Source organism: Phalacrocorax carbo, chromosome 23, assembly GCF_963921805.1.
Source record: "Phalacrocorax carbo chromosome 23, bPhaCar2.1, whole genome shotgun sequence".
In the NCBI taxonomy this organism is placed as follows: domain Eukaryota; kingdom Metazoa; phylum Chordata; class Aves; order Suliformes; family Phalacrocoracidae; genus Phalacrocorax; species Phalacrocorax carbo.
The window spans coordinates 6,018,546-6,045,910 of NC_087535.1; the positions used below are offsets into that span (position 1 = coordinate 6,018,546).

Genomic DNA, 27,365 nt, shown 5'->3' on the forward strand with positions numbered 1-27,365 from the left:
CAAAACCCAAAAGCCCATCCTGTTCTCACTGAAGATTCCCGTCCCCGCAGGGCGGCTGTGTCCCTCCCCGATGGCGATTGACCATGGCCAGCACGACGGCGAGGACATGGAAGCCTTCGTCCCTGGCAGGTCTGTAAATTACAGCTGTGACCCCGGCTATTCTCTTGTTGGAAAGACGACTCTGTACTGTACGGTCAACGGAACCTGGAGCATCCCTTACCCCCGCTGTGAAGGTGAGCTGTGAATGCTCTTCCCCGTAGCAAAATGGGAGCCCCTCGCGGTCGCACGGCCTCCCCTGCATTCTGACCTCGCAAAACCAAAGCAGGATCCCTCAGCTCCGGCAGCCGCTTCCCCAGCCCATGCTCTGCTGCTTTTCCCTTCCAGTGATCACCTGCACGAGCCCCAGCATCCACAATGGAGAGGTGGCTGAAGGACAGAGCGCCGTGTACCATCCCGGGGCCAACGTCACCTTCCAGTGCCGCCCGGGCTACGTGCTGTGGGGCAGCCGTGAAGCCAAGTGCCGGCCCGACGGCCGCTGGGCGCCTGCTGTCCCCACCTGCGAGCCAGGTGAGCACGGCCACATGGGGGGTTGCAGAGAGGGTGCTCAGGGCCAGCCCTGTGCTGGAGGATGAGCGCCCCGGGTCGTGCTGCCTGCCTCGCTCCATCGCTTCGGCTCTGACGCGGTTGGCCGTGTTACGTGTGCTCCTCCGTCAGGCAAAATCACTGAAACGCCTCTCTCTGCTCCTGCCCCCTTAGCGCTGCCTTGTCCTCCGCCTCCCGTCGTCGCCAACGCCACGCACAGCGCACAGCTCGGGGCAAACTTCACCAGCGGCATGTCCGTGAGCTACAGCTGCCAGCCCGGCTTCTCCCTCCTCGGAGACCCCACCGTCCTGTGCACGGCCTCGGGGAACTGGAGCCTCCCGTACCCACGTTGCGCAGGTGGGGCCGGCTGCTGCCGCGGCTCCCCGTGCACCCGCGCCTGGCTGAGCATCCGCCCCGTGCTCGGCTGATCCTGGAGCAGGCAAACCTGCCCCCCGGCAGAGCTGGCGTGGGGAGGGGGAACTGCACGGCCAGTGACACCCGTGGGTCTAGGTGTGCTTCCAGCACCTGCAGGACTCTCTCTTTGTTGTGGGGCCCCGGCAACAGGCTGGTGGCACTGCCAAAGCCCAAAGCTTCCACAGGGACACAGTCTTGGCCAGTCTAGTTTCTGAAATTTCAGATCCTGGCACCCTGTGGCCCAAGGACAACACGCTGTCTGGTGGCAGTGCTGCCCTGCAGGCTGTGCAGAGTGTGGGAACGCCAAGCTGGCCAAACTGCTGGGGTGGTTTTGCGGGGGTGGAGGCTCTTTTGATTCATTTTTTTGAGAACATATAAATCGGGTGCATGTGTCCTTCCATGCTAAGTAAGCGTTGATTTAGGCGGATAAACGTTGGAATACACAGAGGAGGTACCAATACCTTGGGGTTTGTAACAGCACCTCCCAATGCGCTTGATGCTCCTTAGCTGCGTTCCACACCCCGCACGTGTCCCTCACGTGCATTTTGTTTCCTGGCAGCTGGCTGTGGCACACCAACCACCTTACTGTTTGCTGAGCTAAACAAGGAGTATAAAAATCAGAGCGACTATCCCGTTGGGAAGACTGTGAAGTACACTTGTCGGCCTGGATACGCAAAACATCCACAGATAGCACCAACGATTACGTGTCTAGAAAATCAAACGTGGTCTGAAGCCCCGGAGTTTTGCAAACGTACGTTTTGCAGATGCTTCTAGTTTGTTGAAAGCGCAGCCTAACGACTGGAGCCTTGTCATTTCTCCCTTTCAGCTCCCTCCTCCGTGGGGTCTGGGCAGACGCCCACCATTAGCGACCCTTTTCCTACGGCACCGAGTTAAAGCACCTTTAAAACCAGGTCTTCTTCTGCCCAGGGAGAAAGTGCGATCATCCCAGAGAACCGGAGAACGGCAGAGTCATCGTTACAACAGATGTCTTCTTTGGGTCCACGGTGAATTACACCTGCAACGAAGGGTGGGTCCCAGCCAGGCTCCTTCCCCACATCGAGATGAAACCAGCAATGCTTCTGCTCTCCCGGCCGCTCGCAGGCACCGCGTGTCCTCCCACAAGAGACCACTGCTGTGTCTCTGAGCTCAGAGCACCCCGCTGTTGCCTGCTCAAGGCGATGCTGGAGCAGAAAGCGGAGCTCTCAGCTGCCGAGAGAACAGAAATCCTCCACACGGTCAGGGAAAACCTCAGAATCTCCTGCGTGGCTTAAAACAGTTTTGGCACTAAAGCAATTCTGGTCCTCGCAACGGTCTGGTTCTAGGCTCGATTCTAGTCCAAACGGCAACAGGAATTGGAGAAGGGGATTTACTGATTGATTGTTAAGCGCCCGTTAGCGGGCACGACCGCCTGAGTCTGGTTGTGCGGAGCATACGAGGGGAAAAGGGGGTTTTATTTTGGAAGCTTTGCCTTAAAGCAGAAGTCCTTAGCGTGGACTTCTCTAGAGGACAGAAGGAAGAGGAGAGGGCATGGCAGCTCCCTCAGCCCCCGGGATGTCCTGCCTGTGCTGACCGAGGGGACCTGGGGGGCGGACCCCAGACAAGCCGAGGTTCATTCCTTTAGACTGGCAGGATTAGATGGCAACGAAGGCAATACTTGTTGCCCATGGGAGACGCGACCTCCAAAGACAGTCCCGTAGTGACAGGAGTGCCTTTGTCTGACCCCAGGCACAGGCTGGTTGGAGCGGCCCAGCGACACTGCGTGCTTTCCAGCTCTGGGACGCGGGTGAGGTGGAGCGGTGATGTTCCCGTCTGCCAGAGTAAGTACGCTGCGGCCGGAGCTGAGCAGAGACCGATGAGAGCCAAACGCAGCACAAAGAGGTTCAGATCGGTGCTTTCCTTGGGAAAGATCTTCCAAGGCAAAGACGGGGAGCATCACCGCTGAGACGGGCTCATCCCCGGCGGCTCCCCTCCTGGCGAGCGTGTCTGTCCTGCAGCCCCCGGGCGCTGCTGCAGCGCTGACGCTAAAGGCACCTTGTACACGCCCGCAGGTATCACCTGCGATCCGCCGCCGGACATCCCCCACGGCAGACACAGCGGGCACTCGACGGGCACCTTCTCCTATGCCGACGTGGTCACCTACACCTGCGACCCCGGCCACCCGCTGGCGGGCGAGCCCTCCATCTTCTGCACCACGGCGGACGGGGAGCACGGCGTGTGGAGCGGGCCGCCGCCGCGGTGCGGAGGTAGGGCCCTGCGGTGCAGCAGCGTCTGTCCACGCTGGCGAGGCTGCGGGCAGGGCAGGCCGTGCACGGGGATGTGCTGTGGAGCTGTGGCTGTTCTCGGGACACGAGTGGGCCGGGGAGGATGGCGGGCTGGGATCTGTTAGTGCCCACACTGCCCCTGCTCCACTCACCGGGGATGGGGGCACAGAAATACGTCCCAGGTGGTCCAGAGAGCTGAAGCATCTCAATGGACTCTGGCCACGAGCAGCAGCCAAGAGATACCTGTCCGAGACAGCCCTGCCTCTTACAGCGTGGCAGCTCAGCGCAACGTTCCTCTGCACCAACGCACTCATTTTTCCATATTCCTCCTTTTTGTCACTGCGGACACCAATGCGGTTTTGCCCTCTCTCCCCAGCGTCGCAGTGCTCTCGCCCTCCAGCCATCGCCAACGGGGAGCACAGCGGCCAAGCCACGGCACTCTTCACCAGCGGCATGTCCGTGAGCTACGCCTGCGACCCTGGCTACGTTCTTGTTGGAGAGGCACAGCTCACTTGTACCGCTTCTGGAGCTTGGAGCGTCCCTGCCCCTCGGTGTGAAGGTGCGTTCACCTGCCTCTTTCACCTGTGGATATGCCAGCACTACCAAGGGATCACGGGAGGAAAGAAGGGGACAAAAGTCCAAATCCACAAACTTGTATTTACCGAGACTCAGGTCTCTGGTGCTGAGCGGGAAGCCAAGACACAAAACCCAAAAGCCCATCCTGTTCTCACTGAAGATTCCCGTCCCCGCAGGGCGGCTGTGTCCCTCCCCGATGGCGATTGACCATGGCCAGCACGACGGCGAGGACATGGAAGCCTTCGTCCCTGGCAGGTCTGTAAATTACAGCTGTGACCCCGGCTATTCTCTTGTTGGAAAGACGACTCTGTACTGTACGGTCAACGGAACCTGGAGCATCCCTTATCCCCGCTGTGAAGGTGAGCTGTGAATGCTCCTCCCCGTAGCAAAATGGGAGCCCCTCGCGGTCGCACGGCCTCCCCTGCATTCTGACCTCGCAAAACCAAAGCAGGATCTCTCTGCTCCGACAGCCGCTTCCCCAGCCCATGCTCTGCTGCTTTTCCCTTCCAGTGATCACCTGCACGAGCCCCAGCATCCACAATGGAGAGGTGGCTGAAGGACAGAGCGCCGTGTACCATCCCGGGGCCAACGTCACCTTCCAGTGCCGCCCGGGCTACGTGCTGTGGGGCAGCCGTGAAGCCAAGTGCCAGCCCGACGGCCGCTGGGCGCCTGCTGTCCCCACCTGCGAGCCAGGTGAGCACGGCCACACGGGGGGTTGCAGAGAGGGTGCTCAGGGCCAGCCCTGTGCTGGAGGATGAGCGCCCCGGGTCGTGCTGCCTGCCTCGCTCCATCGCTTCGGCTCTGACGCGGTTGGCCGTGTTACGTGTGCTCCTCCGTCAGGCAAAATCACTGAAACGCCTCTCTCTGCTCCTGCCCCCTTAGCGCTGCCTTGTCCTCCGCCTCCCGTCGTCGCCAACGCCACGCACAGCGCACAGCTCGGGGCAAACTTCACCAGCGGCATGTCCGTGAGCTACAGCTGCCAGCCCGGCTTCTCCCTCCTCGGAGACCCCACCGTCCTGTGCACGGCCTCGGGGAACTGGAGCCTCCCGTACCCGCGCTGCGCAGGTGGGGCCGGCTGCTGCCGCGGCTCCCCGTGCACCCGCGCCTGGCTGAGCATCCGCCCCGTGCTCGGCTGATCCTGGAGCAGGCAAACCTGCCCCCCGGCAGAGCTGGCGTGGGGAGGGGGGAACTGCACAGCCAGTGACACCCGCGGGTCTAGGCGTGCTTCCAGCACCTGCAGGACCCTCTCTTCGTTGTGGTGGCTTTGTCTTGCACCCTTCTTGCATGTTACCTTGGCCAAGCCTTTTTTTCATTTTGTACTGTCTAGTGCTACAATGTCCTTCACCTCCGAATATTGACAATGGAAATCACAACAGCCAGGACTTGGAAGTTTTCACTCTTGGGATGGTTGTAAAGTACAGCTGTGACCCTGGCTACAGCCTCCTGGGAGAGGCATTGATTTACTGCACCGACTCTGGGAACTGGAGCGACCCCCCTCCTCAGTGTGCAGGTACACAGTGGCTCGGAGATAACGGCTGGAGTAATGGGTAGTCTGGGAATTTCTGCCTTCGAAAGCCTGTAGGACTCTTGCCATAATGTTGAATCCTTCAGTCCTCCCGTTTTTTTCTTGGTTTTGCTTGTAAGCTTTTATCTATGTATGCTCAATATACATTTTAAAACAACTTTGTGTTGCTGATATCCTTTTTTTCCCCTGCGCTTTCTCTCCTCATAGGTGGCTGTGGACCACCTCCAAACTTAACCTTTGCTGAGCTAACTGAGGAATACAAATATGTGACCGAGTTTCCCGTTGGGGACAGCGTGCGATACAACTGCCAGCCAGGATACATGAGACACCCCGGAGTACCCTCAACTCTGACATGCCTCAAAAACCACACGTGGTCTGAAGCGCTAGCGTTCTGTAAAAGTGAATAGCTCAATCAGTTTGGTGTTTGTTGTTGAAAATTGTCTAAGCTACATTTGTGGGTTTCTTAAAGCAGTTCTTTAAAAATTGATTCATACATGGCTTCACTAGTCACATAGTTTGGGCAGCTATTGGCCTTTTACAAATCAAGTCTTTACTGGTGTCTGAACGTGGACAGATCCTTAAGGTACCTTCACATAGTGCATTACAAAACTGCAAGAGAGGAGTTTAAACTCAGGCTTGTTCTTTCCCAGGGAAGCAATGTAAATACCCAGAAACACCAAAGAATGGCAGAGTTGTTGTTCTGACAGATCTCCTTTTTGGGTCAACCGTGAAGTACACGTGTGAAGAAGGGTGAGTCCTGCGCTGCCTTTGCTGACTCCATTTCTGAGCTCGGTGTCGGGCAACTTACACTAAAGGATCAGAGCCCACTCCTCTGCGCAGGCCGTTCTCCCGCAGCAAGCTAGAATTTGTGTTTTGGTTCCAGTTATGCCACAGTTGCCTGCTCAGGAAAGGGAGAAGTGTCTCTCAGTATTCCCTGCCCATGCACAATAGATTACCTGGCAAACTTCAGTTTCAGTCTGCCTTCTCAGATGGCCACCAAGCAGGAGCTGAGAGTGCAAGCGAGCAGGTGCTGCAAGGAGGCTCCAGCGGTTTGGAACTCACTTGGGTCTGAGTCCTGATTTAGCACCCAACCAATCTAACGCAGAGTAATTTGGGATCATTGCTGCTCCTCTCCGATCTGGGAAGAAGGAACTTGGTGTCCTTCATTCCTATGGGTCAAACCAAGAGAAACATCTCGGTGACCAGCCAGAATCAGGAGGCTGCAGAAGGAAACCTCTGGGGGCAGTGTCAGAGTGGGAACGCAAAATCCAAGCGGAATGACTTGGTATCAGCTGATATTTCTTCCTCTGTAACTGCAGGCACCAACTGGTTGGACAGTCTCATAGGCGATGTGAGATATTTGGACCAGATGTCGCATGGGGTGGTGTTCTTCCCCTCTGTCAGGGTAAGTACGACACCATTAGATATGGCCCAGAATTGCCAAACTAAGTCCTTAAAATTAAAAAGTGGCATTTACTTAAAATAAACACAGCTTTGAGGAATAAGACTTTTCAAGCACAATATTCCACTAGGAGTGTGTTTTCTATGTGTTTGCTTGTTTGGTTTCTTCTAAGAGTCTTCTGGATGCTAGCTTTTGATCTTTCAGGGTTATGTAGAATGAAGAGTTGTGAGACGCCAGCAGGGATTTGTCCCTTTTGTTTCACAAACATAAAAAACAAATTAAGGAAGAAATGTGCCTTGCAGTAACGAGTGGGATATTGAGTAAAACCAAACAAGGATCTTCCAAATACTGTACTGTTACCCAAACCACAGGCTGATTTGCCTTGTGGGGCTGATCACTGCAACTAGGCTTTCCTTCAGATGGAATTGCTTTGGAAGGCATGAGCTTGGTACAGGAAGGCAGTCATGAGAATGACTAACATTTATGGATTTCTACACCTTTTAACATATTTATTGGATTGTATTCGCATTATTCTGCTCATAGGCACAAAGCTGTGATTATATGTATATGTGGTAAACCGAGGGTACCTAAAAGAACTAAAAAGCCCTCAATTCTTGAAATTATTCTTCTGTGAGGCTCCAAGTGCTACCTGTGAAACTCCTCTGAGCTGCGGCACGTTAAGGATGGACTTTATATATGCATCAGTCACAGCACACACACAGCTCCCTCTTTGAGATACTGAATTTATTTTTCAGAGGTGGTATGTCCAGTCCCACAAATCCAGAATGGGGGAGTAGCTGTTCTTAAATATCACTACACATACAAAGATACTGTTACCTTTAAGTGCCATAAAGGTTTCACCTTGCGAGGCCATCGCACAGCCCAGTGCCAAGCTGATAAAACGTGGAATCCACCCGTACCAGTCTGTGAGCAGGGTAAGTATCAGCATTGCAGGTTCCTCCCCCGCTGCTCCTACCCCCTCACCGAAGCCAAAGTTGGCTTCGTCTTTCCCGTTTGCTCCAACTACTTTAAGGAGAAACCAGAAATTTTTCTCTTTTTTTATGCCTCTCTTCTCACACAGGAGGTAAGCCAGGTTTTGGGTAATGTTGTAAGTATGAGCATGATTTGCACTTTTCTCACCCTGCTTGTTGCAATCCATAATCCGTGTTCTCCTTGCTTCCTGAAAGCGAGAAATTTGGTAGCTTCGTGGCAGGACACTATCAGAGGGGCGTGTAATTTTTGCTGGAAAAATAAAGGCAGGATGATGGAAAATGAAAGTAAATTTGTGCTTTGTATTTGCTCAACCAAATGTGTATTTTAAACTCTTAATCCTGCGTCTAGATGGAGCGGCAGAGCACTATCGTCATCCTGATACCACAACGAAGCCAGGTAGGTCTATTATAAGAAGAGGCAAGATTTACTAAATGCTAACTCCTCCTCCCAACCTCTCCTGCTTTTTGCAGTGAAGAGGGTTAATTGCACTTTTTCACCCTCTTGTTATCACTTTTTTTACAATTTCATGTCACCTTCTCACCTCCCTCCCCTCTTTCAGTAGTGAAGTGTCTGCCTCCTCCAAGGATTGATAACGGGGAACACAGCAGTCAGTTCTCAGACACTTTTGATGTGGGAGCACTTGTGCACTACCGCTGCAAACACGGCTTCTCCCTCATTGGGAATAAGTCCATTCACTGTACAACAAACGGAGTCTGGAGCCGCCCCCTTCCTCGGTGCGAAGGTCTGTGTTTGTGCTCTTTCCACTGATTCTTCTCCCAACTTTCTAAATGTGTTAAACATGTAGCGATATTTGGCTAAGGACCTGCTGAAATGAGCTGTTGCTTCAATGAACTCCACCACTAAAGAAAGAATTAGGTCTCTGTGGCCAAGAATGGGGTCTCTGAGGACTCTGTGGTCTCTATTCCACCCAAGTTTCATAGTCTAAAGGGTTCTTTATAGCCTTGCTGTCCACAGTTGGCTGTGAGCCCAAGAGTTGGGAATGGAAAAGCAATCAGACTAGAGTCCTTCTACAGGCCTGGAGACATGATTACAGTTGAACGCAAACACTGTTAATGTCCCCAAAGACCTCCCCAAGTTCCAGTGCCCACCCTGGGGGCACATGGGATCCTCCACTCCCAATCTGTGAAAGAGGAAAGCATGTGTTATCTGTCCTTAGGTGGCTATCCTTTCTGACCTTATCACTCTTGGTAGTGTGCTGCAACATGTTGAGGAGGTGAGAGGAATCCCGAGTCTAGTGTTCAGGGCTGAAGATCCATCTACCCTGATTTTTCCCATTCTTATTGCTGCAGTATCTGGTGCCTCAGTTTCTCAGTATGAACGGCTTAAAAATGAGCTTAAGCCAGCTTTGCCAGCTGTAAGGAACCTGTGTGGATGTTGTAATAAGATGGTCTTACAAGCATGGAATTCCCACTATATATATATTAAGTAATCATTCTTCTTATCTGATATACCAGGAAAGATGATGCTGGGCAATGCTCCTTTGTGTAAGATGTGTGTGTGTGATGCCGTATGCTTTATAGATGATTTAGGGTGAAGCGAGTGCAGAGGGCTAGGCAGGGCTGGCTCTGTGCGTTGGATTCAGTGCTGTGGGAGTGAGTGTACAGCCCTCCAGAGGTGCTCAGAAGTTCTTGCCTGGCTGAGCTCTGTTTTGATCTGCACTTTCTCTCCTTTCAGCGCTGCACTGTTCCAAGCCTGCAGATATTGCCCACGGGTCTCTCAGCGGCCCAGCAAACGTATTTTTCACTCCTGGAATGTCTGTAAGATACATCTGCGAGCCAGGCTTCTCTCTCATTGGGACAGCATCCATTTATTGCACAGAGGCTGGAGCCTGGAGCCATCCTCCTCCAGTCTGCAAAGGTGTGTTTGTTGCAGAGAGCTAAGGAAGGACATGTAACATGATTTGCCTTAGGGAAAGGTTTGTATAAGGACTAAATCTGAGTCCTCCACTATAGAATGAGTGATAAGACCAAGTGTATACCCATTTCCAAAGCCTGATGGAGTTACCGGGTTACAGAATCAGTTTATTTAGCCTAGGTGAAGAAAGTAAATGGGAACAATCAAGGCTGCAAAGGTACGGTGCCTCAGCTACTCTCTGGCAGTCCATCAGGATCCTCGAGTCAATGCTGTCGTTTGTCTCTCCCTGACTTTCCAGTTGTGAAGTGTCTCCATCCTCCAAACATCACCAACGGGAAGCTCAAAGGCAACATCTCTGACACTTTTTCCTATGGAGCATCTGTATCCTATGGCTGTGATCCTGGTTATTCACTTGTCGGGAACACTTTCATCAACTGCACAGCGTCAGGAACCTGGAGCCAGCCGCTTCCTCAGTGCAAAGGTGTGTTAGTGCTTAGTTCGCTCATGTTGGTTGGAATTCATGGTGGCAGAACCATGAGTTCTGGAAGGCGATTTCAATTCTTGCATGTTTTCCACCTCTGCTTTTGTTGCTATGAATGAGTTGTATAGTCACTTTCCTTCATTAAAACCTTTTTACTTTTAGTAGAAGAGTAGAAACTTTTCTCCTTCCCTTTCCTTCCCTTTTTATGTCTGTTGCTCCCCAGTTATCACTAACAGGAAACAAAGGAAACTATTATGTCAGAGGATTTGTCTCTGATGGAGAGTCAGTAGGTTACACGTGAGTGAGCCCAATTATTCCCTTCTTGGAAAATGCCTCTATACCTGTGACTTGGCACTTCAGTGTAGCTCACTGTGAAGGTCACTCATCGCACAAACTTGCCCACAGGCAATTTCATGAATGTCACATGATTCCTGATGTGGGTGTTCCTGCATGGAAAACTGCACGTGTATCAGAATGGAATCATTGCCCACACAGGGTGCTTTCTTGGTGGAGCTGCACCCACCCCAGTGACTCAAGAGTTGAAAAGTGCTTGGATAACAATGACAGGAAATAACTTAAGTGCTTATACGTCAGAGGCTCTTTAAGGGAAGCAGTCTCACAGAAAAATTCTCCCTCCCGTTCCACATTCTTGTGGTTTTAAAGTGCCCTCAGTAACTAGTGTCTGTGAAAGTAAAAATAAATATAAAAAGATGTGAAAAAAAGGTTAAAAGTTACATGTTAGTGTTACCCCTTTGGTCTCCACCGACAACCTTCTTAGACTCGGACTGCCAAAGGCGGTTAGACACTTAAATTGAAGCAACTAACTCACTTCATGGAAATCAGTGCTTAGATGGCTGGACTAAATAATAAATTATTGATAAATGGTACAGCTGGTGACATCTTTTAAGGGCAAGGGACTTCTACAGACTGGAAGTGGGTTACAGGCAGTTGGCTCTAAAGCTCCCACAGATCTCTTCCCTGCTACACCTTTCTTCTCCAAATGTTTTGGTAGCCCAATATCAGAAACACGTCTTTTTCTGGCCAGCTTCTCCCAGGGTGCCCCTACTGCACACGGCTTTCCACGTGCAGTATCAGTGTGGAATAGCTGATCTGTACAAACATTCATGTGTGGGCATGAGACACCTACCCTCTTCTGCAGCCACAAAGGAATTACCCTGTGGAATAAGAATTAATTCCTGATTACGTTCAGAAAGAAATCAAAAACAATGTCTTCAATAACACAGTTTTATTTCTGTATTTTACAAGATTTACAAGAATAACACAGTTTTATTTCTTGTGTTTTACGTTCCTTCTCATTAAACAGCCTTTTTTTGTTATTTCTAATTTCAGAGATCAGGTGCATATTCCCAGACGTTCAAGGCGTTAAGAAAGCCATAAAAGGAAATACTTATCGCTCTGGGACGAACATCACTCTGGAATGTGATGATGGTTACACGTTGGATGGCATCAGTCAGATTCAGTGCCAAGAGGACTTCAGCTGGGACCCTCCTGTACCAGCCTGCAAACTGAGTGAGTGAAATGTAAACAAAGCAAAGACCAAACAGAAATGTGCAAATGCATTGAAACAAGCAAATGTCTTTCTGTATAGAAAAAAAAATTATATAATGGTGTGGTTTTTAAGAAATCCTGTGTTATAGGCCTTAGCAGGCCTATAATAAAAAAAGCAAGCTTCAGCTTTTTTCATAAAGTGATTAACTAGAGTTGAGAAACACCTTATTTTGTTAGAATAATTAGCTGACTTTTCTTTTTCTCTTCCCCTCAGTATCACGCAGGTCTGGTTCAGTAGGCCTAGGTAAGCAGCTTAGAAACATTTCTGTGGCCAGATCTTTAGCTTTATGGGGTGGCCTCTGCAGCACCGGTGCCCCCTCTGCTTACTTTGACGATGTGCCTCGTTGTGTCTTTTGTGCCAACGTGCTTTAAAACATACAGTGAGAATAATACGCGCTCTTCTCTCTCAGGGGTTGCAGCTGCAGGAGTCCTGCTTCTCCTGGGGGCAGGCATTGTCTGGAAAATTATTTCTAAGCAGAAGGAAGGGTAAGGCGGTCTTCTGGATGTTCACTCACGTCCTTTGTTGCCAAGTCCCAAGTTTTATACACTTTATGCACTTGAAATATTTGCCTGAGTGTGCCTGGGCCTTGAAATTTTGTGCCTTTGGCTCACGCTTGCGAACTGTACAAGGCACGGCAACCTGGAATCGATGGTGTGGTTATGTTGTTTTATTTCAAGACTCTTTCCCTAAGTGGAAACCAACCCGAGTGTTCTTTCACAAACCAATACAGTTCACTGTTTTCTTCTTTTTCACTTAGCTATTATCATACATATGAAAACTACAGTTACCAAACCCCTCTGAACCACATAACTGAACAGAAGTGTTCGTGTGTTCCATAGAAGGTAAGGATTTATATTCCTCAACATAAAATACCAGCTATAGCTACAAAGTTGAGTTGTTCCCAAATAGTCATTCAAGTTGAAAACTCTTTCCCCTCAATCCTCTGGTAAGATGCTTTCTTTTGCTGAATAAGAGAGACTATTTCAAACATACTGGGTTTTTTTTAAACATCCTATTTTTCTTTCTGACACCACCCTCGATACATGTGTTTCCTTTTCCTGAATCTGAATTAATGGGGCAGACTTTCAGGCTATGCCTTGCTTCTGCCATAAACTTGCTTTTGTTTGCAAGGATTACCCATAATTTTAAAGGGCTTGCTCTCTAAAAAACTACCTTAACAGCACTCCATCAGAAAAGGACACTGAAGTGGGCCTTTGGGGGGTTTTGCTTGCTTTTTACATTTTTTGTAATGCCATTTTTACTTACAGATGAATCTACTTTCTATGCTGAATCTATTGCAGATAACAATTATTTTTTAGCTAGCAGCACTCTGAACATGATCAGCTTTCACTACAAAATGGCACCTGTTAACATTAGCTCTTGTATTTTCTTTTTAAGGCTAATTTGAGATAATTCCACAGTTGAAACAATGCATTTCCCAGAAATTCTCTCCTCCCTCATGAGCTATGATGTAATCTCTAGGCATCGGTGTGAAAACAGGAAAAGTCTAATTTTAACAGCAGAATGTAATCTTTTTTCCTAGGCTGGGCATCCATGCTGCCGCTAAGCAGGCATTGGACTCGTTCTCCGTACAGAGAGCGGCTGTAGGTAGCGTAGAAGCGTCGCTCGTGTTGCGACTGAAATTCTGTAGCAAAAAAAGGCACTTTACCGTACACTCTGTTAACGCTCCTTCTGCTCCCATTAATTACTGTAAGGATCTAACAAAGTTCAAACAGCACACAGCACAGCTGCTGTTTCAGAGGAACTCGTGCGTCCTGCTGCCGCCCGATAAACGTTTCTCCATTCGCAAACCCTGTGATAAGCACGATCCACACAAGCGCTCCTGGGTCTGTCTCAAAGTCACAACTTCAAAATCAGAACCCGCCTGGACGCGGCCGTGTGCCCCCTGCTCTCGGTGCGCCTGCTCAGGCAGGGGGCTTGGGTGACACGATGCCCAGAGGTCCCTTCCAGCCCCCACCGCTCAGAGATTCTGTGATTTGTTAAACCAAAGACTGTCTTAATCGCAACTGTATTCACGTCTGCTGCAGTACTGGACGCTGCTCTGTGTTTTCTTCCAGGAATGCTTATTTGCAGTGTTCCTCATGAATGCTTAACCTAATAAAAGCTGAACGTGGGACAACAATTGCTTTCGGTTTTGTCTCTCCTTTGGCTTCTAGCTAGAGTTTTAAGCCTTCATTATTTTCTTTCTAATACCGCTCCGCAGCACGCGCGGCTCGCCTTTCACAGGAGAAGCAGCCCTACGCAGGGTTGCTCATCCTGGGCTGGCACACAGGGCCTTTAGTTTAAACTGGGCTTTGTTGGCGTTCAAAGCGCAGGAACCGCACAGCTAAACACGACTTTCAGCTCTTCCTCTGGGCCGCAGGCGCGGGCGGCTCTCTGGGGACCCCGCCGGGGGAAGGGCGCGGCCTCCTCAGGCCGGGGGCGGGGTGGGGTCTCACCACACGCCGTTTCCTCAGGCCGGGGTGAGGTAAGCCAAGCCCGGCTCGGGCCGGCGAGAGGCGGCGGCCCGTCCCCGCCATGTCGCTGGCCGCTCTCCTGCCCTCCCCCAGGCGCTGGGAGGCCGCGCCATGGCGACGGCCGCCGCTGAGGGAGGGGGCGGGCCGCGCCTGCGCCCCAGCGCCGCGCTGCGTCGGGGCCGTGGCCGGAGCTTGGGACGCGGAGCGGCCGCTGCCGCCGCGGAGGATGAGGCCGCCGCGGAGTGTGGGGCCGCCGCGCCGCCCGCCCCTTCGCCGCCCGGGCCTGCTGCTGGCGCTGGCGCTGGCGCTGTCGTGGGTCGGTGGAACGCGGGCTCAGGGTGAGCAGCGGGCGGTCTCGCCCCGCCCCGGCCTGCCATGGTGGGGGGAGCGGAGCTGAGGGGTCGGGGCGGGGGGGGTTGGCACGCCGGGCCCCGCGGCCTCCCGGCTCGGAGAGGGGCCGGGATGGGGCCGGGAGCTCGTCCTCCGCTCCCCGAGGGTGCCGGCGGGCTGAGGGGGGGGCTCCCGGGGCCTGCTGGGCCGCTCGGAGGCGGTGGGGAAGGAGGAGGGAAGGGCTCCAGGCGATGGCGGGGACGGGGAGCTCCGGGCGGCTTCGGCGGGGTCTGGGGCGGGAGGGTGAAGGGAAGCTGGTCTTGCAGAACCAGGCGTGCAGGCTTTGGTGCTCGTGGATGCTGGTTCTGAGCCTGAGTTAGAGGTTTAAATTTCTTTCATGGTTTGGTAACTCTCTAAACCATATTATAAACAGGTTGGGAAAGAAATAGGTATCGTCAGAGAGGTGATGGCCTCTGTCGTGTCCTGCAGTGATTGGGTGGGTCTGACATTTGTGGCTGGGTTGCAGGGTCTTGAATGTGTTTTTCTGAGTCCTCTAGCATGGAGGAGTTTTATGTCTAGAGCATTAACCGCACCTTAAAATGTCCCTGGGTCTGTAGGTTGGACTGGATGATGCCTGAGGTCCCTTCCAACCTGTGATTCTGTCTCTGTTGGATTGGGTTTTAAACTCCCCTGACCTGCCTGGCCTTTTGCCTTAGGGAAGGAGATGAATGTGGGTACGGTCGGTTGGCCGTTTCTCCTGCAGCAAGCTAAACAGGCATTTTACTGCTGATGGGTATACAGTGAATTAAGCCACGTATTTAACTACAAGAATAAGGCAAACAGACCCCGCCAAAAAAAAGGCCGGGAAGGAAATGCATTGTCTGGGACAAATGCTGGAGAAGAAGCTGAGGAAACGAAGTAAGGAGCCTGTACTAGTGTAGAGTTGGGCATTGGATGCAATTAAATTATAAGTTAAAAAATTAGACCCTAGTTCAATATACAGATAGCTCTGGCACTTAAGAATGTCACCCCTTTGATTTACCGGAGTCCTTAAAACCTCCTGAAGTAGCCTGGCTTCTATGCCTTTATGTCTCAGCTTGTGTCTCTTCTTGTTGACAAGATTGTGTATTGATTTTTCCTTCCTCTTACTCTGCCAGAAGCGTGTGAGCCTCCAGATAGGCTGCAGTATGCAGAGCTCGAGGACAGTTTCAAAACAACAGAGAGCTTTCCTGTCGGAACCACGGTGTCGTACAAGTGCCGGCCGGGGTATATGGCGATCCCTGGAAAATCACTTACTCGCACGTGTGATAAAGACTTGCAGTGGTCATCCACAGAGAAGTTCTGTAGGGGTAATGTGTGCTTTTTCCCTTTGATGTTTAACAGTTGTAGTTGTTTTTCAAGTGGGAATTCATGTTCTGTAATATTTTAAACAAAGCTTGAAAAATGCTAATGACGGTAAGAACAGTATTTGCCAAGGACTTAGTCTTTGTGTAGGACTACAAAAGATTTAGATTTTTTTTTTTCTTTTCTTTCCAACTCCCCCTAGAGAGAACATGTAACCATCCGGGAGAATTAGAACATGGTTTTGTTGATGTGACAGATCTTACATTTGGTTCAAAAGCTACCTTTTCTTGTGCAAGTGGGTAAGTATTTTGGTGAAGTTAATGAATTTTTTTTTTTCTTTAGACCAATTTGACCAAATCCAAATTTTCTTATGCAGGTTCCATTCCAATTCTCCCTTGAAATGACTCCTAAATTCTACCTGGAGCAAATGAAATTACAGTTAAATTTGGTTTGATCCCCTGGTATTACTTGCTGTTTGCATCAACCAACACTTAAGCTTTTTAGTGAGATTCTGCAGAGTGAATACTAGAGTGTTACCTCTAATGACTTCTTTTAATACTCCTGTGGCAGAGGGAATATAATAATATGTATAAAAAAATATATTTTTTTTGTATCGAATAACGGCCCTTTTGTCTGTGTATAGCAAATGAAGTCAAAAGCACTAACCTCTCACAAGGTTTTTTTTTCTTCCCTTTCCTTTTAACAGCTTATTTCTTTAGTATTGGTAACTTTAGGGCATTAGTATTAGAGGGTGCGCATCTTAAAATGGCAAGGGTTCCGTTGGTTCCTTTAGTGATGTCTCATTTGCTTCTCTGCTGTGGTCAAAGTTGAGGCGGTTAGCAAAATTAGAAAAAAATTAGGATGCCATTCTCATGACAACAAAAACTTGGTACTTTATGTTCTCATAATCACAGAACAGCATTATATAAATAAAGTTTCTAGGTGCTTGTCAGAGAAATGAGAGATTTCTTGCCTTCAACCTCTTTAAAAATTTTTACGTGTGTAGATACAGATTACGTGGTCCTGCTGAAATTTCCTGTACAATTGCGGGTGCAAGTGTTGCCTGGAGTGGGCCTCTTCCTTTCTGTGAAGGTAAGTAAATTACTGCTGTGTTTAAGCTTGTATTCAGATGGTGGTAGTTCATTTAAAAACAGCTGTGCCATAAACTTCCCAGGATAAGAAATGATGGTAAAAAAAGACGAGTGTTTTTTTTATTTTAAACTACTTGGGTTGTGCCTAAGGAATGACCACTGAAAAACTTCAGTTGTCATGGTAATTAGCTCAGATTAGTTGAAGTCAACCTCTTCTTGAAATTGAGACTCCCTATAATAAATGACCATCAGTAACCCTCAGTTATAACTGTGGCTTGTCTTAGAAATAGCTCTGTGTCAGATTTTAAATCGAATTACATTCAAATCAAGGCTCACTATTTCTGAGATGAACAAGGTAACGGCAAAATTCTGTTGACTAATTTGTGTGATTTATTTCTAGGGATCCCTTGTGAACCACCTCCAAGCATAGCCAACGGGCACCACACGGAAGCAGACAGCTATGTTTATGAAACAGCAGTAACCTATAAGTGTGACGATGTACCGAAAGGCGCGGATCCCTTCTCGCTGATCGGGGAAGCTACTATTGTCTGCACATACGATGCACAGTCCAATGGAGTTTGGAGTGGACCACCTCCAGAATGTAGAGGTTGTTGGGGTTTTTGATATACTTATTTATTATAGCCTGTGTGACTCCAAAACTTCAATATCTGTCCCTCTTTTTTTGGCGGGGGGACAGGCTTCCCTATAGAAAAGAAGAAACAGATCCTCTGGTACTAGATTTCATGCGGTTCTGGTGGAGATCATATTGGTATTGATTGATTATGACACAGAATCTGACTAAAATTTGACTTAAACTTTAAAAATATATGTGTGAGCATGCTGTTGGTAGAAGTGACAAGGACAAAGTGAAGGAACTGAGAGACTGTAAAGCCTGGGTGGCTAAAGAAAAATTGTCTAAGGAGTAAGAATGTGGAAGCTAGATTATGAGCAGTAAAAAGAAAAGAGTTCTTTGTTATCTAAACACAGCTACTGTGCAAGTGCAGACACAAATGCAAAGCCCAGCATGCAGTCTGGCTTTGCAGACATAGGGAGAAATACCAGATGGTTGCATGTTGTCATTTCAACCCTAATCAATACCACTTTGTTTTCTGAAATTCTGCCCCTATACAGGAGTATGTCTTTTAGAAGTGGAACGTGATTATATCAATTATTACAATTTCTTACTTGACTCGGTACTGCTACAACCCAACAGCCTAAAACAAGGACCTCCTCCAGTTTTTTACAAAGCCCCTCCAAAACAATTTGAGGAGTTAGATAAGGAAACCTAGAAGTAGTAAAAAAACGCTGCCTCTGCTGCAAAGATACTGTTAACAAATGTTTCAGAGGTGTTTTTCTTCTACCTATTTCAGTGGTCAAATGTGAAAACCCGAAAGTTGAAAACGGAAGGAAAAAATCTGGATTTGCATCTTCCTACAGCTATAAGGACTCAGTCATGTTTGAGTGTGATCCAGGCTATTACATGACCGGAGCAAACATAATTACCTGTGAAGCAAATAGCGTCTGGTCTCCTCCAAAACCAACTTGTGAAAAAAGTAAGTCTCTAAATAAGAATCCAGCTTCTCCTGTATGTTGAGAATGTTGTATGTCTGTCTCAACTAAAATTTAAAATCGTAACGCTGCAGTTGGAAATCAGAAGCTGAGGAGGTTGACATGGAGCCTCATCTATGGGCAGCCATTTTGGGTGTTGAGTGACTCTTAACTGAAGAGTTTTTGGATGAGAGTGAGTTGAGTTGCAGACACGCCTATAGAAGTCATGGTGTGATGCTGCTGCATTGTAATAGCACCACAGTGTTTGTTCTGGTGGTTTCCTGTGTAAATACAGGAGAAAAGATGTGTTTCTGAATACTGATAGAAAGAACTAGGAGTATGAGTAACCTAGTAACCTAATGAGGAAGCCTATAGTGTCCTTGTAGAGTAATCAGAATCATTACGTGTCTCTGATCTCTTCTGCAGCTCTTCAACTCTTACTTTCCAGGAATCTTGTATGGTGTGTAGTATGTTGTTAGATTTTGACCAGGCAAATTGCCAAGTCAGGACTAATTTGCAGGGCTGGGGACATTGCAGAGGTCTTTCTGTAGCCATTCTCCATCCTCTTTGTGCTAGAGGAAAAGGGAATGTTGTTGTAGAGTACAGGGAGAGAATTCCTTACATGCATACTCTAATAACGAGTTCCCAGGAATGAGAACCGCTTCTGCAAAGGGTACGTTTGGGTGTTCCATAACAAATGAGTCTGATAAAGAACCTGGAAATTCATCTGGAGCTTACAAAAATAATTAACCAACAAATAGGAATTTCTTAGCTAGCACATCATAAGATCATATGACCTTAATGAATACCTATGGTGATGTTTCTTTTAAGTCTTCTAAGGGAAACATTTGTACTTAAAATTGTGGTAAAGCTAAACTATTCAGATATGCTGATCTGTTTTTCTCATGCAAAGGCAATGTATGTTTGTGGAGTGAGTTAATGAATTATGAAATATTTAAAGTTTATTATCACTAAACTTACTTTTAAATTCATGTATTAGTTACTCAAGCTGTATGTGGTGCCCCAAAGATTGCACATGGAGTAGCGATTCCAGCGAAATCTACATATCAAATAGAGGAGTCTGTTCGGCTGAAGTGCCGTGCTGGCTGTACTTTTCCTGATGGCACTGAAGAGATGACAGTAACTTGTCAAGGCCAGGATACGTGGAGTTCTTCACAAAACTGTGCATGTGAGTAAAACTCATAACTGGTAGCATCAAGGGCAGAGTGGCAAGTTCCAAACATCTGACGTAGTAATGTCCGGATCCTGAAGTCAGAGGTCTGTCAGCTGGCCACCAGCAGGTTACGTTGGCAGGGCTGACTGTTGTGGGGTGGAGTTTCAGCAGCTGAGGAAAGTTTTGAGCAGACTTGCGAGTCCCTGTTCGGTCTTATTTTTGTTCATGGAGATTGGTAAAGTTCAAAAACCAGTGTGAAAGATCTGGTCTGGGAGTGTTTTCTGAAGATGCTTCCTTTGATGACGGCAGACTTTATTCTTGCCTCATTTGCACCATATGATCACTTACTATAATATAAACAGAGGTGGTCATTTCTGTGATGCAACAGTTTGTCCTAATGAAGCCAAGATGTGTATTTCCCTTAATGTGTCTGAAGCATGTCCATCAGCAGGAGTATCTCAGCCTCTAGGAAGCAGGAAGTCTTTGCATGTAACACGTCCTGAGGATTGACTGAGCTGCTGATATTTACACGAATGTTGGGCCTTTTTGATGGCAATTTCTTGAATCTGCTTTATGCATCAGCTCTATTCTTGGACTTTATTTCATTTTCTCTCCCCTCGCCTCCTCTTTCCAGGTGAGCCTGAAAGTTCTGGTTTTGCTCCATACATAAAATATGGTAGAGTAATTGATGGCCAGAACCGTTCATATTCTGTCGGGGATTTTATTACGATTGAATGTTATGCAGGCTACACGTTACATGGTGAAGCTCGTATTCAGTATATTGGACACAACCAATGGAATCCTGGAGTGCCAACTTGCCAGTTAAGTAAGTGTGAACTGCAAGAATTTCCACTAGAATGAAAATACATGTGACAAAAGCTTTACTACTTGGGGACATTCTTTGGTATTCAGGAAAAATAATTTAATGCAAACTTCCTGCTTTATTTTGCCATAAGAAAACCAGGTTTTGGTAAAAGCCATTTAAAAATAGGAATATTTTAAATTAAGTAACTGTTGCAATATAAACTGTCCTGCCACAAGGACTGTGTTGGCAGAAGTGCTTGATCTATTTGAAATAACTTTGTGGATATTTTTATAATAATGTTTGAATAAGAAGCCACAGATTCCTCTTGTGATACTGATTTACTCTGTTTTTAGGTCCGTATATTACAGCCATCATCTGTGGTAAGTATCTTATAAAACCCGAACAAGATACATTGCGGATTGTATTTTTTTTATGTGGGACTGATACTCTGGTCATCACCTGTAGTAATACAACATGATTTTGGAGGTTTGGTTATTTTAAAAATGCTTGCCTACTCTTAAAGTTCAAGAAAAGTTAAGACTGCTCAAGCAGTTTACAGATTAATTTCATGTGTGTGAGGTATCAGGTTCCAAAGGCAGTCTGTCACAACATAACCATCTTCATAAACTCTTCAGAGCTTGGGTTTGCTGGAAGCATGAATAAATAACTGTGCCGGTGAACAAAAGTGCTTAGTCCCTCTTCTGTCCTGGCATTTGTTACCTGCCTCTGTAAGCCTACCACTTTCTTACAAACTTGTAAAAAGTAATGTTAGGATGTGTGTTATTGTTACTGAGCCGGTGGGGTTTGGCCACCTTGGTGGTCGCTGTTCTTGGAGAGTCTTGAGTAAAGCATCAAATACGTATTTGTGAAAGAAGCCATGCAAATTTTAAGGGGTGGTTTTTTGGGTGGGGGGAGGTTGTCTAAGACTGTGGGATGAAGACAGTGCTATTTCTGCTAAAAACTTCTGAAGTTCTTTTTGTGAGCTAGAGATGATCTTTATCGCTCTAAGGCTTTTTTTTTTAATTCTTCCTAAAGTGAGTGTGATAATTGTGGTGTTCCTGGCAGCCTTCTGGGTCTATAAGAAATTCTTTTCACAAAATGGGTGAGTAAGCCTACTTTTTTTTTATTGTTGTCGTTGCAAATTTCTAAATGACTGAGCAAAAGCAGTGCTAACGCATCCGTAAGTTTCTTGAGCTTTATCTGCCCTTTCTTTTCAAATGCCTGATGATTATTTGTGAGCTTACCACAGCAGCTGATGGGAAGCTAAAGTGCCTACCAATATATTTCACTTTGGTTTTGTATCTGCTATTCAGATAAGCTGCTAATTAACACTTGCACTATTTTCAAGGAAGGAAAAACCCAGTTCTTAAGCTTGTATTTGGCATCGGTATGCTTGCCGAGGAAAGTACTGTTCACATCTGCTCTAAAAGGTATCAGTTTACTTCTTAAAACCAGTGGCAGTATTGGCTTGTGTGGGCTTGTGTTATTTTATTGCTTGGATACCCTCTGGCATCACTAGATCTCACGGGCTTTAAGAGCCAGAGTGGTTTTTATGAACTGGAAGCCTTGGAGGTGAACTAAGGAGCTTCCTCTCTCCTACATAAGGTATACCAGTGGTAGTGCAGAGTAACTGGAGGACCACTGTGTTTTGTCTTTTGGACCAGAAGTGCCTCGAATAAAATAATACAGGCTTAGTTACAAGGAAAACGCAAAACCAACAAAAGAAGACCTGAACTGGTGCTCCTCTGCTGTTTGAAAAAGCAAATAGGTAGCTCTGCTGCTAGAATGTTTAGTGTGTGGATCCACTTCAGTCTTTTCTTCTGCACCAGCAGGGATTGGTGTCCCTATGTTAAAGACTTGCAAAATCAACTGTAAAATATTAGTGTTCTTCTGTTTTTAATGAGACATATAGGGCCTTCTGAACTTTATCTTCAGAACAACTGGTTATTAGGTATGCTTTTTCGTGGAGGGGTGGCAGGAGATTTAAATGCCTCTTCATGCATTTCTTCTTGCAGTGGTGTCTTAGTTTCTTGAAAAAGGCCTGTTTTGTTGGAGAAGTAGTTTGTAACATGCAAAATACTGCAAATTCAGAGCAAGTTAGGTGGTACACATAGAGCATTATGATAAGCATCTCATCAACACTGACTTGCCTTTCAACAAAATCTGTTGGAATTTATCTGGGGTACGCGATGCAAAGGAAGGGATGCTAGAAATAAAGCAAACCAGAGGAAATAGTCCCGCGGTTCGTACTTGTAATGAAGTACACACAGCACTACTTTGGAGAACCCTGAAACTAGCTTATATCCAGTGAGCATTCAGCCGTAGTATCTTCCACACAGGCAGTACAGTATCATTACAAGGGCCAGAGTGGCTGTCTACCTGCATGCTGCTAAGGAGTTCAGTGCTTTTGAGCAACTGCTTTCATCCATGCCTTGGATAATCTACAATCTGGATGGCCCAAATAAGTTAATAGTATTAGGGCAGCACTTTCTGCCTTCGTCTCTGGAGAGACTTCCGAGGGCGTAGGAAGGAAGAGGGCGGGATCTAAAGCAAGACCATAAAAAATAAAGAATGTTATATTCTTGAAAGTTTTACAAGATGAAAAGTGTTATTGCACCCAGTGCTTTCCTTAAGCTTCCTTGCTGTCAACATCTGACTATTAAACCTCTTTCTTGTCTGAAAACCCTGATCTAATCTCCTTTTATCAAGGCCTAGATCTCTCTATTTAGTTTGCTGGGTTCCTGATGTAGCTAAGCCTTTGTGAACTGTTGTGCTTCCAATACTTCATGCTTGCTGAGTTGTCATCTTCAGATTGCAGCAAAAATCTTTTCTTGCCCTCTTTCTTGTGTGTTTAATCTGTCAGTTTTATAGGACATTCAATTAGACTTTTTTCCCCTTCTGCTGTTCAGCTCGTATGCAGTTGATGAGAGCTGCAAGCAAGCATGTATTTTAAAAACTAATGTAGCAGCTGAGATGGAAGAAACTGCACAAATAAATTAATTGAATCTGAAAAAGGTATCCACTTTCCACTTAATTTAGACTCTTGCAATGAAGCTTAAGTGTTCTTTTTTTATTAAGGTTTACTCAGAATTTCAGGAGTGTAGAATCTGGCTAGCTGTGAACCTCAGTTTCCTATAGGAGAGACTATAATAACCATTCCTTCATTTGGGGAGAGCAGGCTATATTCCATAAAGAATTATCATTCCGTGTCGTAAATGATAGCTTCCATGGTTGCATATCACATACCTTGGGTTTGGGTTGTCCTTAAAGAACAAGTAACGTATTTTTTGGTAAGATAGAAACCATATACATACTCAGTAGAATGCTGCATCTGTTTCAGTAGCGTGAAATGGATTTCAGGGGCGTGTTACTTTCGTTAGCTAATAGTATAATAGTGTAATTCCCTAATAATTAGAAGGCTGTTGGAGTTGGAAACCACCTTTGCTGCATTACACCAACACTAGTATTACAAAGGTAGTGTGCATCCCTGCAGAGAAAACCAGATAACGTGTGCCTCAGAATTGCCGATTCATCTGCGTTTTCAGCTTTCTACAACAAAAATTAAATAAATGAAGGTGCAAACAAGGTCATCTTTTTAAACCTTTTTATGGAAAGACTTCTTTTTCAGATTCTGAGTTCTCTAGCCCTTGAAAGGGTCAGAATACAGTTGCTTGTTTGGAACAGATTTCCCCTCCTGTAATTTAAACTAGTGCTTAGTCCGGTAGTCAGATGCATGTGATGATAGTTAACAATTGCTCCTGGACTTGTGTCAGGTCAAATTAGCTCTTTCAAAAACCTGACTCTTCAAATCTTGTTACAACAGGACAGATTTAAGACAGCATGGCTTAGTTTGACTCTTCCTTGTCAGTATTTGTCATTACTACCTTAACGGTTAGAGTTTACACTACAAATACTTTTGTAGACTACTGTCTTCATTGGTGTTGCTTTTCTGCATTTTGCAGATTCCAAGAAGGTAATGATCAAAACATTGTCTCTTATTCTAACGTAACACAAAGGTCTCTTCAAATGCAGAGTCTTGATTTCATTTACTTTTAAAGAACAAGTGACTTCAGTACTTTTTGATAAGTTTGAGATGGCATATATGAAAATTAATCTTGGAGTTTCCTCCAAAATAATGTGTGGTTTAAGGAATATCATCTTTACCTCTGAATAAAGATGTTTCTAATTGAGATAGGATTAGTTTTCTGGGTTAGTTGGACTAATATTTGGAGAGAGGGGAAAAAAGGAATCACAAGTTCTTATGTCCAGTTTTGCCTTTCACACATGATAATGATAAGAGAAATTCATGGTCTGGTATGTGTAGGTGCTATTAACCCCTGAGTTAATCTTACGGTATCTAGAACTCTGTAGAGACCCAGAGTAATAGTGCAGAGGTTTGGTCTGGCTTTTTTTTTTTTCTGTAAAGCAAAATGACTTGTTCAAGAACTTGAAAATGCATATATATGGATATCATTATAAATTTTAATCCTTGTATGTTTATGTATTTTAAATTTGCTGAGCAGACTACAAAATCAAAATTCTTACAAACTAATATTCAGGTTATAAATATGGTATGTTGTTTAGTACCTACTTTAAAATAAATTATAAGGGATGCTCCTGATGTAGACTCCAGAGGAGTTGGGAATCCTGTAGCTGTTTTCGGGTTTTGATAATACTTGGGCACGGTCTGTTCATCACTTGAAATGATCCATTTGGATCAAATGCTCTTGTACCCCGTGGGTCACTCTTAGAAGTCTAGTGGATGAAGTGAAGCAAAAATCTCCTCAGTCTAGCAGTTGCTTAGTAAGAAGAGGACAAATAATTACTTAGTTTCATGACTTTACCTGTTGATTTAATGGTAAAACTAAGGATGTGCTTTCAGAATAAATGTAAAAACTATTTAAATGTAAAATCTCTGATTTGACTTGTTTTTTTGTTTGTAGGAAACGTGACAGCACTCCATGTACTGCCGAATATAAGATCTGTAAAGCATGAATGACATTTTTGGGGGTGGGAGGGAGTTTGCAGTTGAACATACCTATCAGAAATGGAAAATGATTGCACTTGCATTGAGTTTCTGTAGATTAATATCTTGTACTATGTTTTATATTACTGGTTAATTATAGTATGAGATCACTGATAGGGTAAAAAGAAAAGATATATATATATATGCTTTTCCTTATGGGCCACTCATTGTCTTTTCTGTGCGTGTGAAATGGTCTTAAAGGCACATACCTGTAGCGTGCAAGAGTGTCAGTGTCGGCGGGAGTACTGGACGTATCACTGTCGTAGTACCAGCTGCTGCCGCCTGCTGCCTTCAGTGCTACCTGTTTTCTTACAGAAGACTATCCAGTATTAGCTCTGCTCACTAAAATCCGAATGTGCTTCTCGTGCATTTTTGTGGTTGAGGCGGTATAAATGATTATGTTGTCTCTTGTAATCTGAAATGTTTTATTATTGATTTCCTTAAGAGATTGGTGCCTTTTAAGGCTATGTCTTTTTGAAACTATCAGAGTTTAGATCTTCCATACGCTACCTCTTTGTTTGCTAAGGCTGGTTTCTGTATATATCTAATTAATTAAAAAGTGCCTTTAAATAAGATTTTTATAGCTTTTCTGTTGCTTTTAAGAAGGAAAAAAGCCATATATTTCTGGCTCTTTGGTATGGTCCCAGAAAGACTGCAGTGGATTTGTTGGAATGGAAAACGGCAGGTTTCTGTAGCAAAGGTATCCCCTGCCTTTGAATTTGTTGGCCTGTTGACAGAAGTTACCAAATTAAAGGAACTGCTGAGAAATCGAGGGTAGCCGTCTCCATCAGGAGCATGGTATAAGTTCCTTAGGCTGCTTGATTTTTCTTGAGCCTTGATGTCAGTTTCAGAGATAATCTGGCTGCTTTTCAGGATAGAAAGTGTGCTATAAAGATCTGGCTTCTTTGCTTTTTCTACTTGAAATCATATATTCCACATAGAGCATTTCAAATCTCTGTATACAGACTACGATGCTAAATCTAGCTCTGTAACGCTAGATTTAGCATCAGCTCTCTGTTGAGAAACAGAAGCCTTTCCCTGTCTGACTCCCTTCTCTTCTCATGTGAAAGGAGGATCAAACCAGCTCAGTTGGGGGAATGAAGGAATGGGTGTGCTGGCAGAGGCAGTAGATGCGGTCGCTCTTTAGATAGCTGCATGCTTCATGAAGTGTTTCAGTCAAGACTGTGTCTCCAGGAGCTCCCGTCGCAGCACTTGCCACCAATTGACTCGGATGTGCATTGGTAGCTGTTACTTTAAATGCATACTTGCTATTTCTAATTTCCTTATTAAAACTAAAAGCTTAATTAGGACAGGTTTTGGCTTTGTGAATCTTGAGTTTGCTGTCAACATACAGGCAGCTTACACAAACCAATTTTCCCAGAAAAACCAAATCGCCTCACTTCATTTAACTAGTCTTGCTTGTCGCTGGTAGATGTTCACGACCGTGGAGCAGTGCCTAGGTTGCTTGAATAACAGAACTATTTAGGGCTTTATAGGGCTTTTTGGGACAATCACAGCAGTTGTACTGTCAGAGTTCGTAATAGTCTCTGGTTACTGAAAGGGGTTTTGGCTACACAGAACTACTTGCTGTTCATTGCCTAGTTGATACCTAGTTGGGTAATTGTTTGTAAATGCTATGATACTGTACTGGGAGTAGAGTGTGTTGGTCACTAGCTAGCTTGATTATGGCTTCTTCAATGTTTTAAATTATTCTGAAATGCACTAAATGCTGAAGTGAAATAACTGTAAAAAAAAAATGGCCTCATATTTACACTTTTTCCAGATGTAAAGATTAGTGATGACTTGTAATATTACAAATAAAAATGTTAAATTATTTAGCAGTAAGTGTTTGTCTTTCATTCGTCATGGGGTAAGCAGCTATTTTCCAATT

General features: G+C 46.1%; 2 protein-coding genes across 3 annotated transcripts in view; both read left to right on the forward strand.

The window, feature by feature from the left end:
- CR1 (complement C3b/C4b receptor 1 (Knops blood group)) overlaps positions 1-13,910 on the forward strand; it is a 35,352-nt gene extending 21,442 nt beyond the window's left edge. The window contains 25 exon segments of the mRNA XM_064472464.1: positions 51-233; positions 385-567; positions 757-939; positions 1,556-1,747; positions 1,924-2,023; positions 2,722-2,912; positions 3,045-3,239; positions 3,634-3,816; positions 4,010-4,192; positions 4,344-4,526; positions 4,716-4,898; positions 5,161-5,343; positions 5,566-5,757; positions 6,009-6,108; positions 6,678-6,763; positions 7,516-7,695; positions 8,102-8,149; positions 8,313-8,495; positions 9,449-9,649; positions 9,819-10,109; positions 11,460-11,639; positions 11,893-11,922; positions 12,089-12,164; positions 12,437-12,521; positions 13,223-13,910. Coding sequence (XP_064328534.1) covers positions 51-233; positions 385-567; positions 757-939; positions 1,556-1,747; positions 1,924-2,023; positions 2,722-2,912; positions 3,045-3,239; positions 3,634-3,816; positions 4,010-4,192; positions 4,344-4,526; positions 4,716-4,898; positions 5,161-5,343; positions 5,566-5,757; positions 6,009-6,108; positions 6,678-6,763; positions 7,516-7,695; positions 8,102-8,149; positions 8,313-8,495; positions 9,449-9,649; positions 9,819-10,109; positions 11,460-11,639; positions 11,893-11,922; positions 12,089-12,164; positions 12,437-12,518 — 3,791 coding nt within the window. The 3' untranslated portion in view covers positions 12,519-12,521; positions 13,223-13,910.
- Positions 13,911-14,166: 256 nt separating this feature from the next.
- LOC104045236 (membrane cofactor protein) lies at positions 14,167-27,315 on the forward strand. Of its 2 annotated transcripts, XM_064472136.1 has the most exons (12): positions 14,167-14,494; positions 15,644-15,835; positions 16,033-16,129; positions 16,837-16,922; positions 17,322-17,528; positions 18,292-18,474; positions 19,470-19,658; positions 20,278-20,469; positions 20,802-20,828; positions 21,484-21,550; positions 23,358-23,463; positions 25,392-27,315. In XM_064472136.1, the coding sequence occupies exons 1-11, from the start codon at positions 14,218-14,220 to the stop codon at positions 23,446-23,448; spliced, it is 1,608 nt and encodes a 535-aa protein (XP_064328206.1). In that variant the 5' UTR covers positions 14,167-14,217; the 3' UTR covers positions 23,449-23,463; positions 25,392-27,315. The 2 variants fall into 2 exon arrangements, with proteins under 2 accessions (XP_064328206.1, XP_064328208.1); XM_064472138.1 differs by lacking the exon at positions 23,358-23,463 and having other exon boundaries at positions 14,169-14,494.
- The last annotated feature ends 50 nt before the right edge of the window (positions 27,316-27,365 follow it).

What these genes read in the sequence shown, in the direction of transcription:
- LOC104045236 (XM_064472136.1), top strand. Translation starts at nt 14,218, where the DNA reads ATGTCGCTGGCCGCTCTCCTGCCCTCCCCCAGGCGCTGGGAGGCCGCG. An exon ending in AAAACCAACTTGTGAAAAAA is followed by an intron (nt 18,475 to 19,469) that starts GTAAGTCTCTAA and finishes TTCATGTATTAG; the next exon opens with TTACTCAAGCTGTATGTGGT. An exon ending in TATTACAGCCATCATCTGTG is followed by an intron (nt 20,829 to 21,483) that starts GTAAGTATCTTA and finishes TTCTTCCTAAAG; the next exon opens with TGAGTGTGATAATTGTGGTG.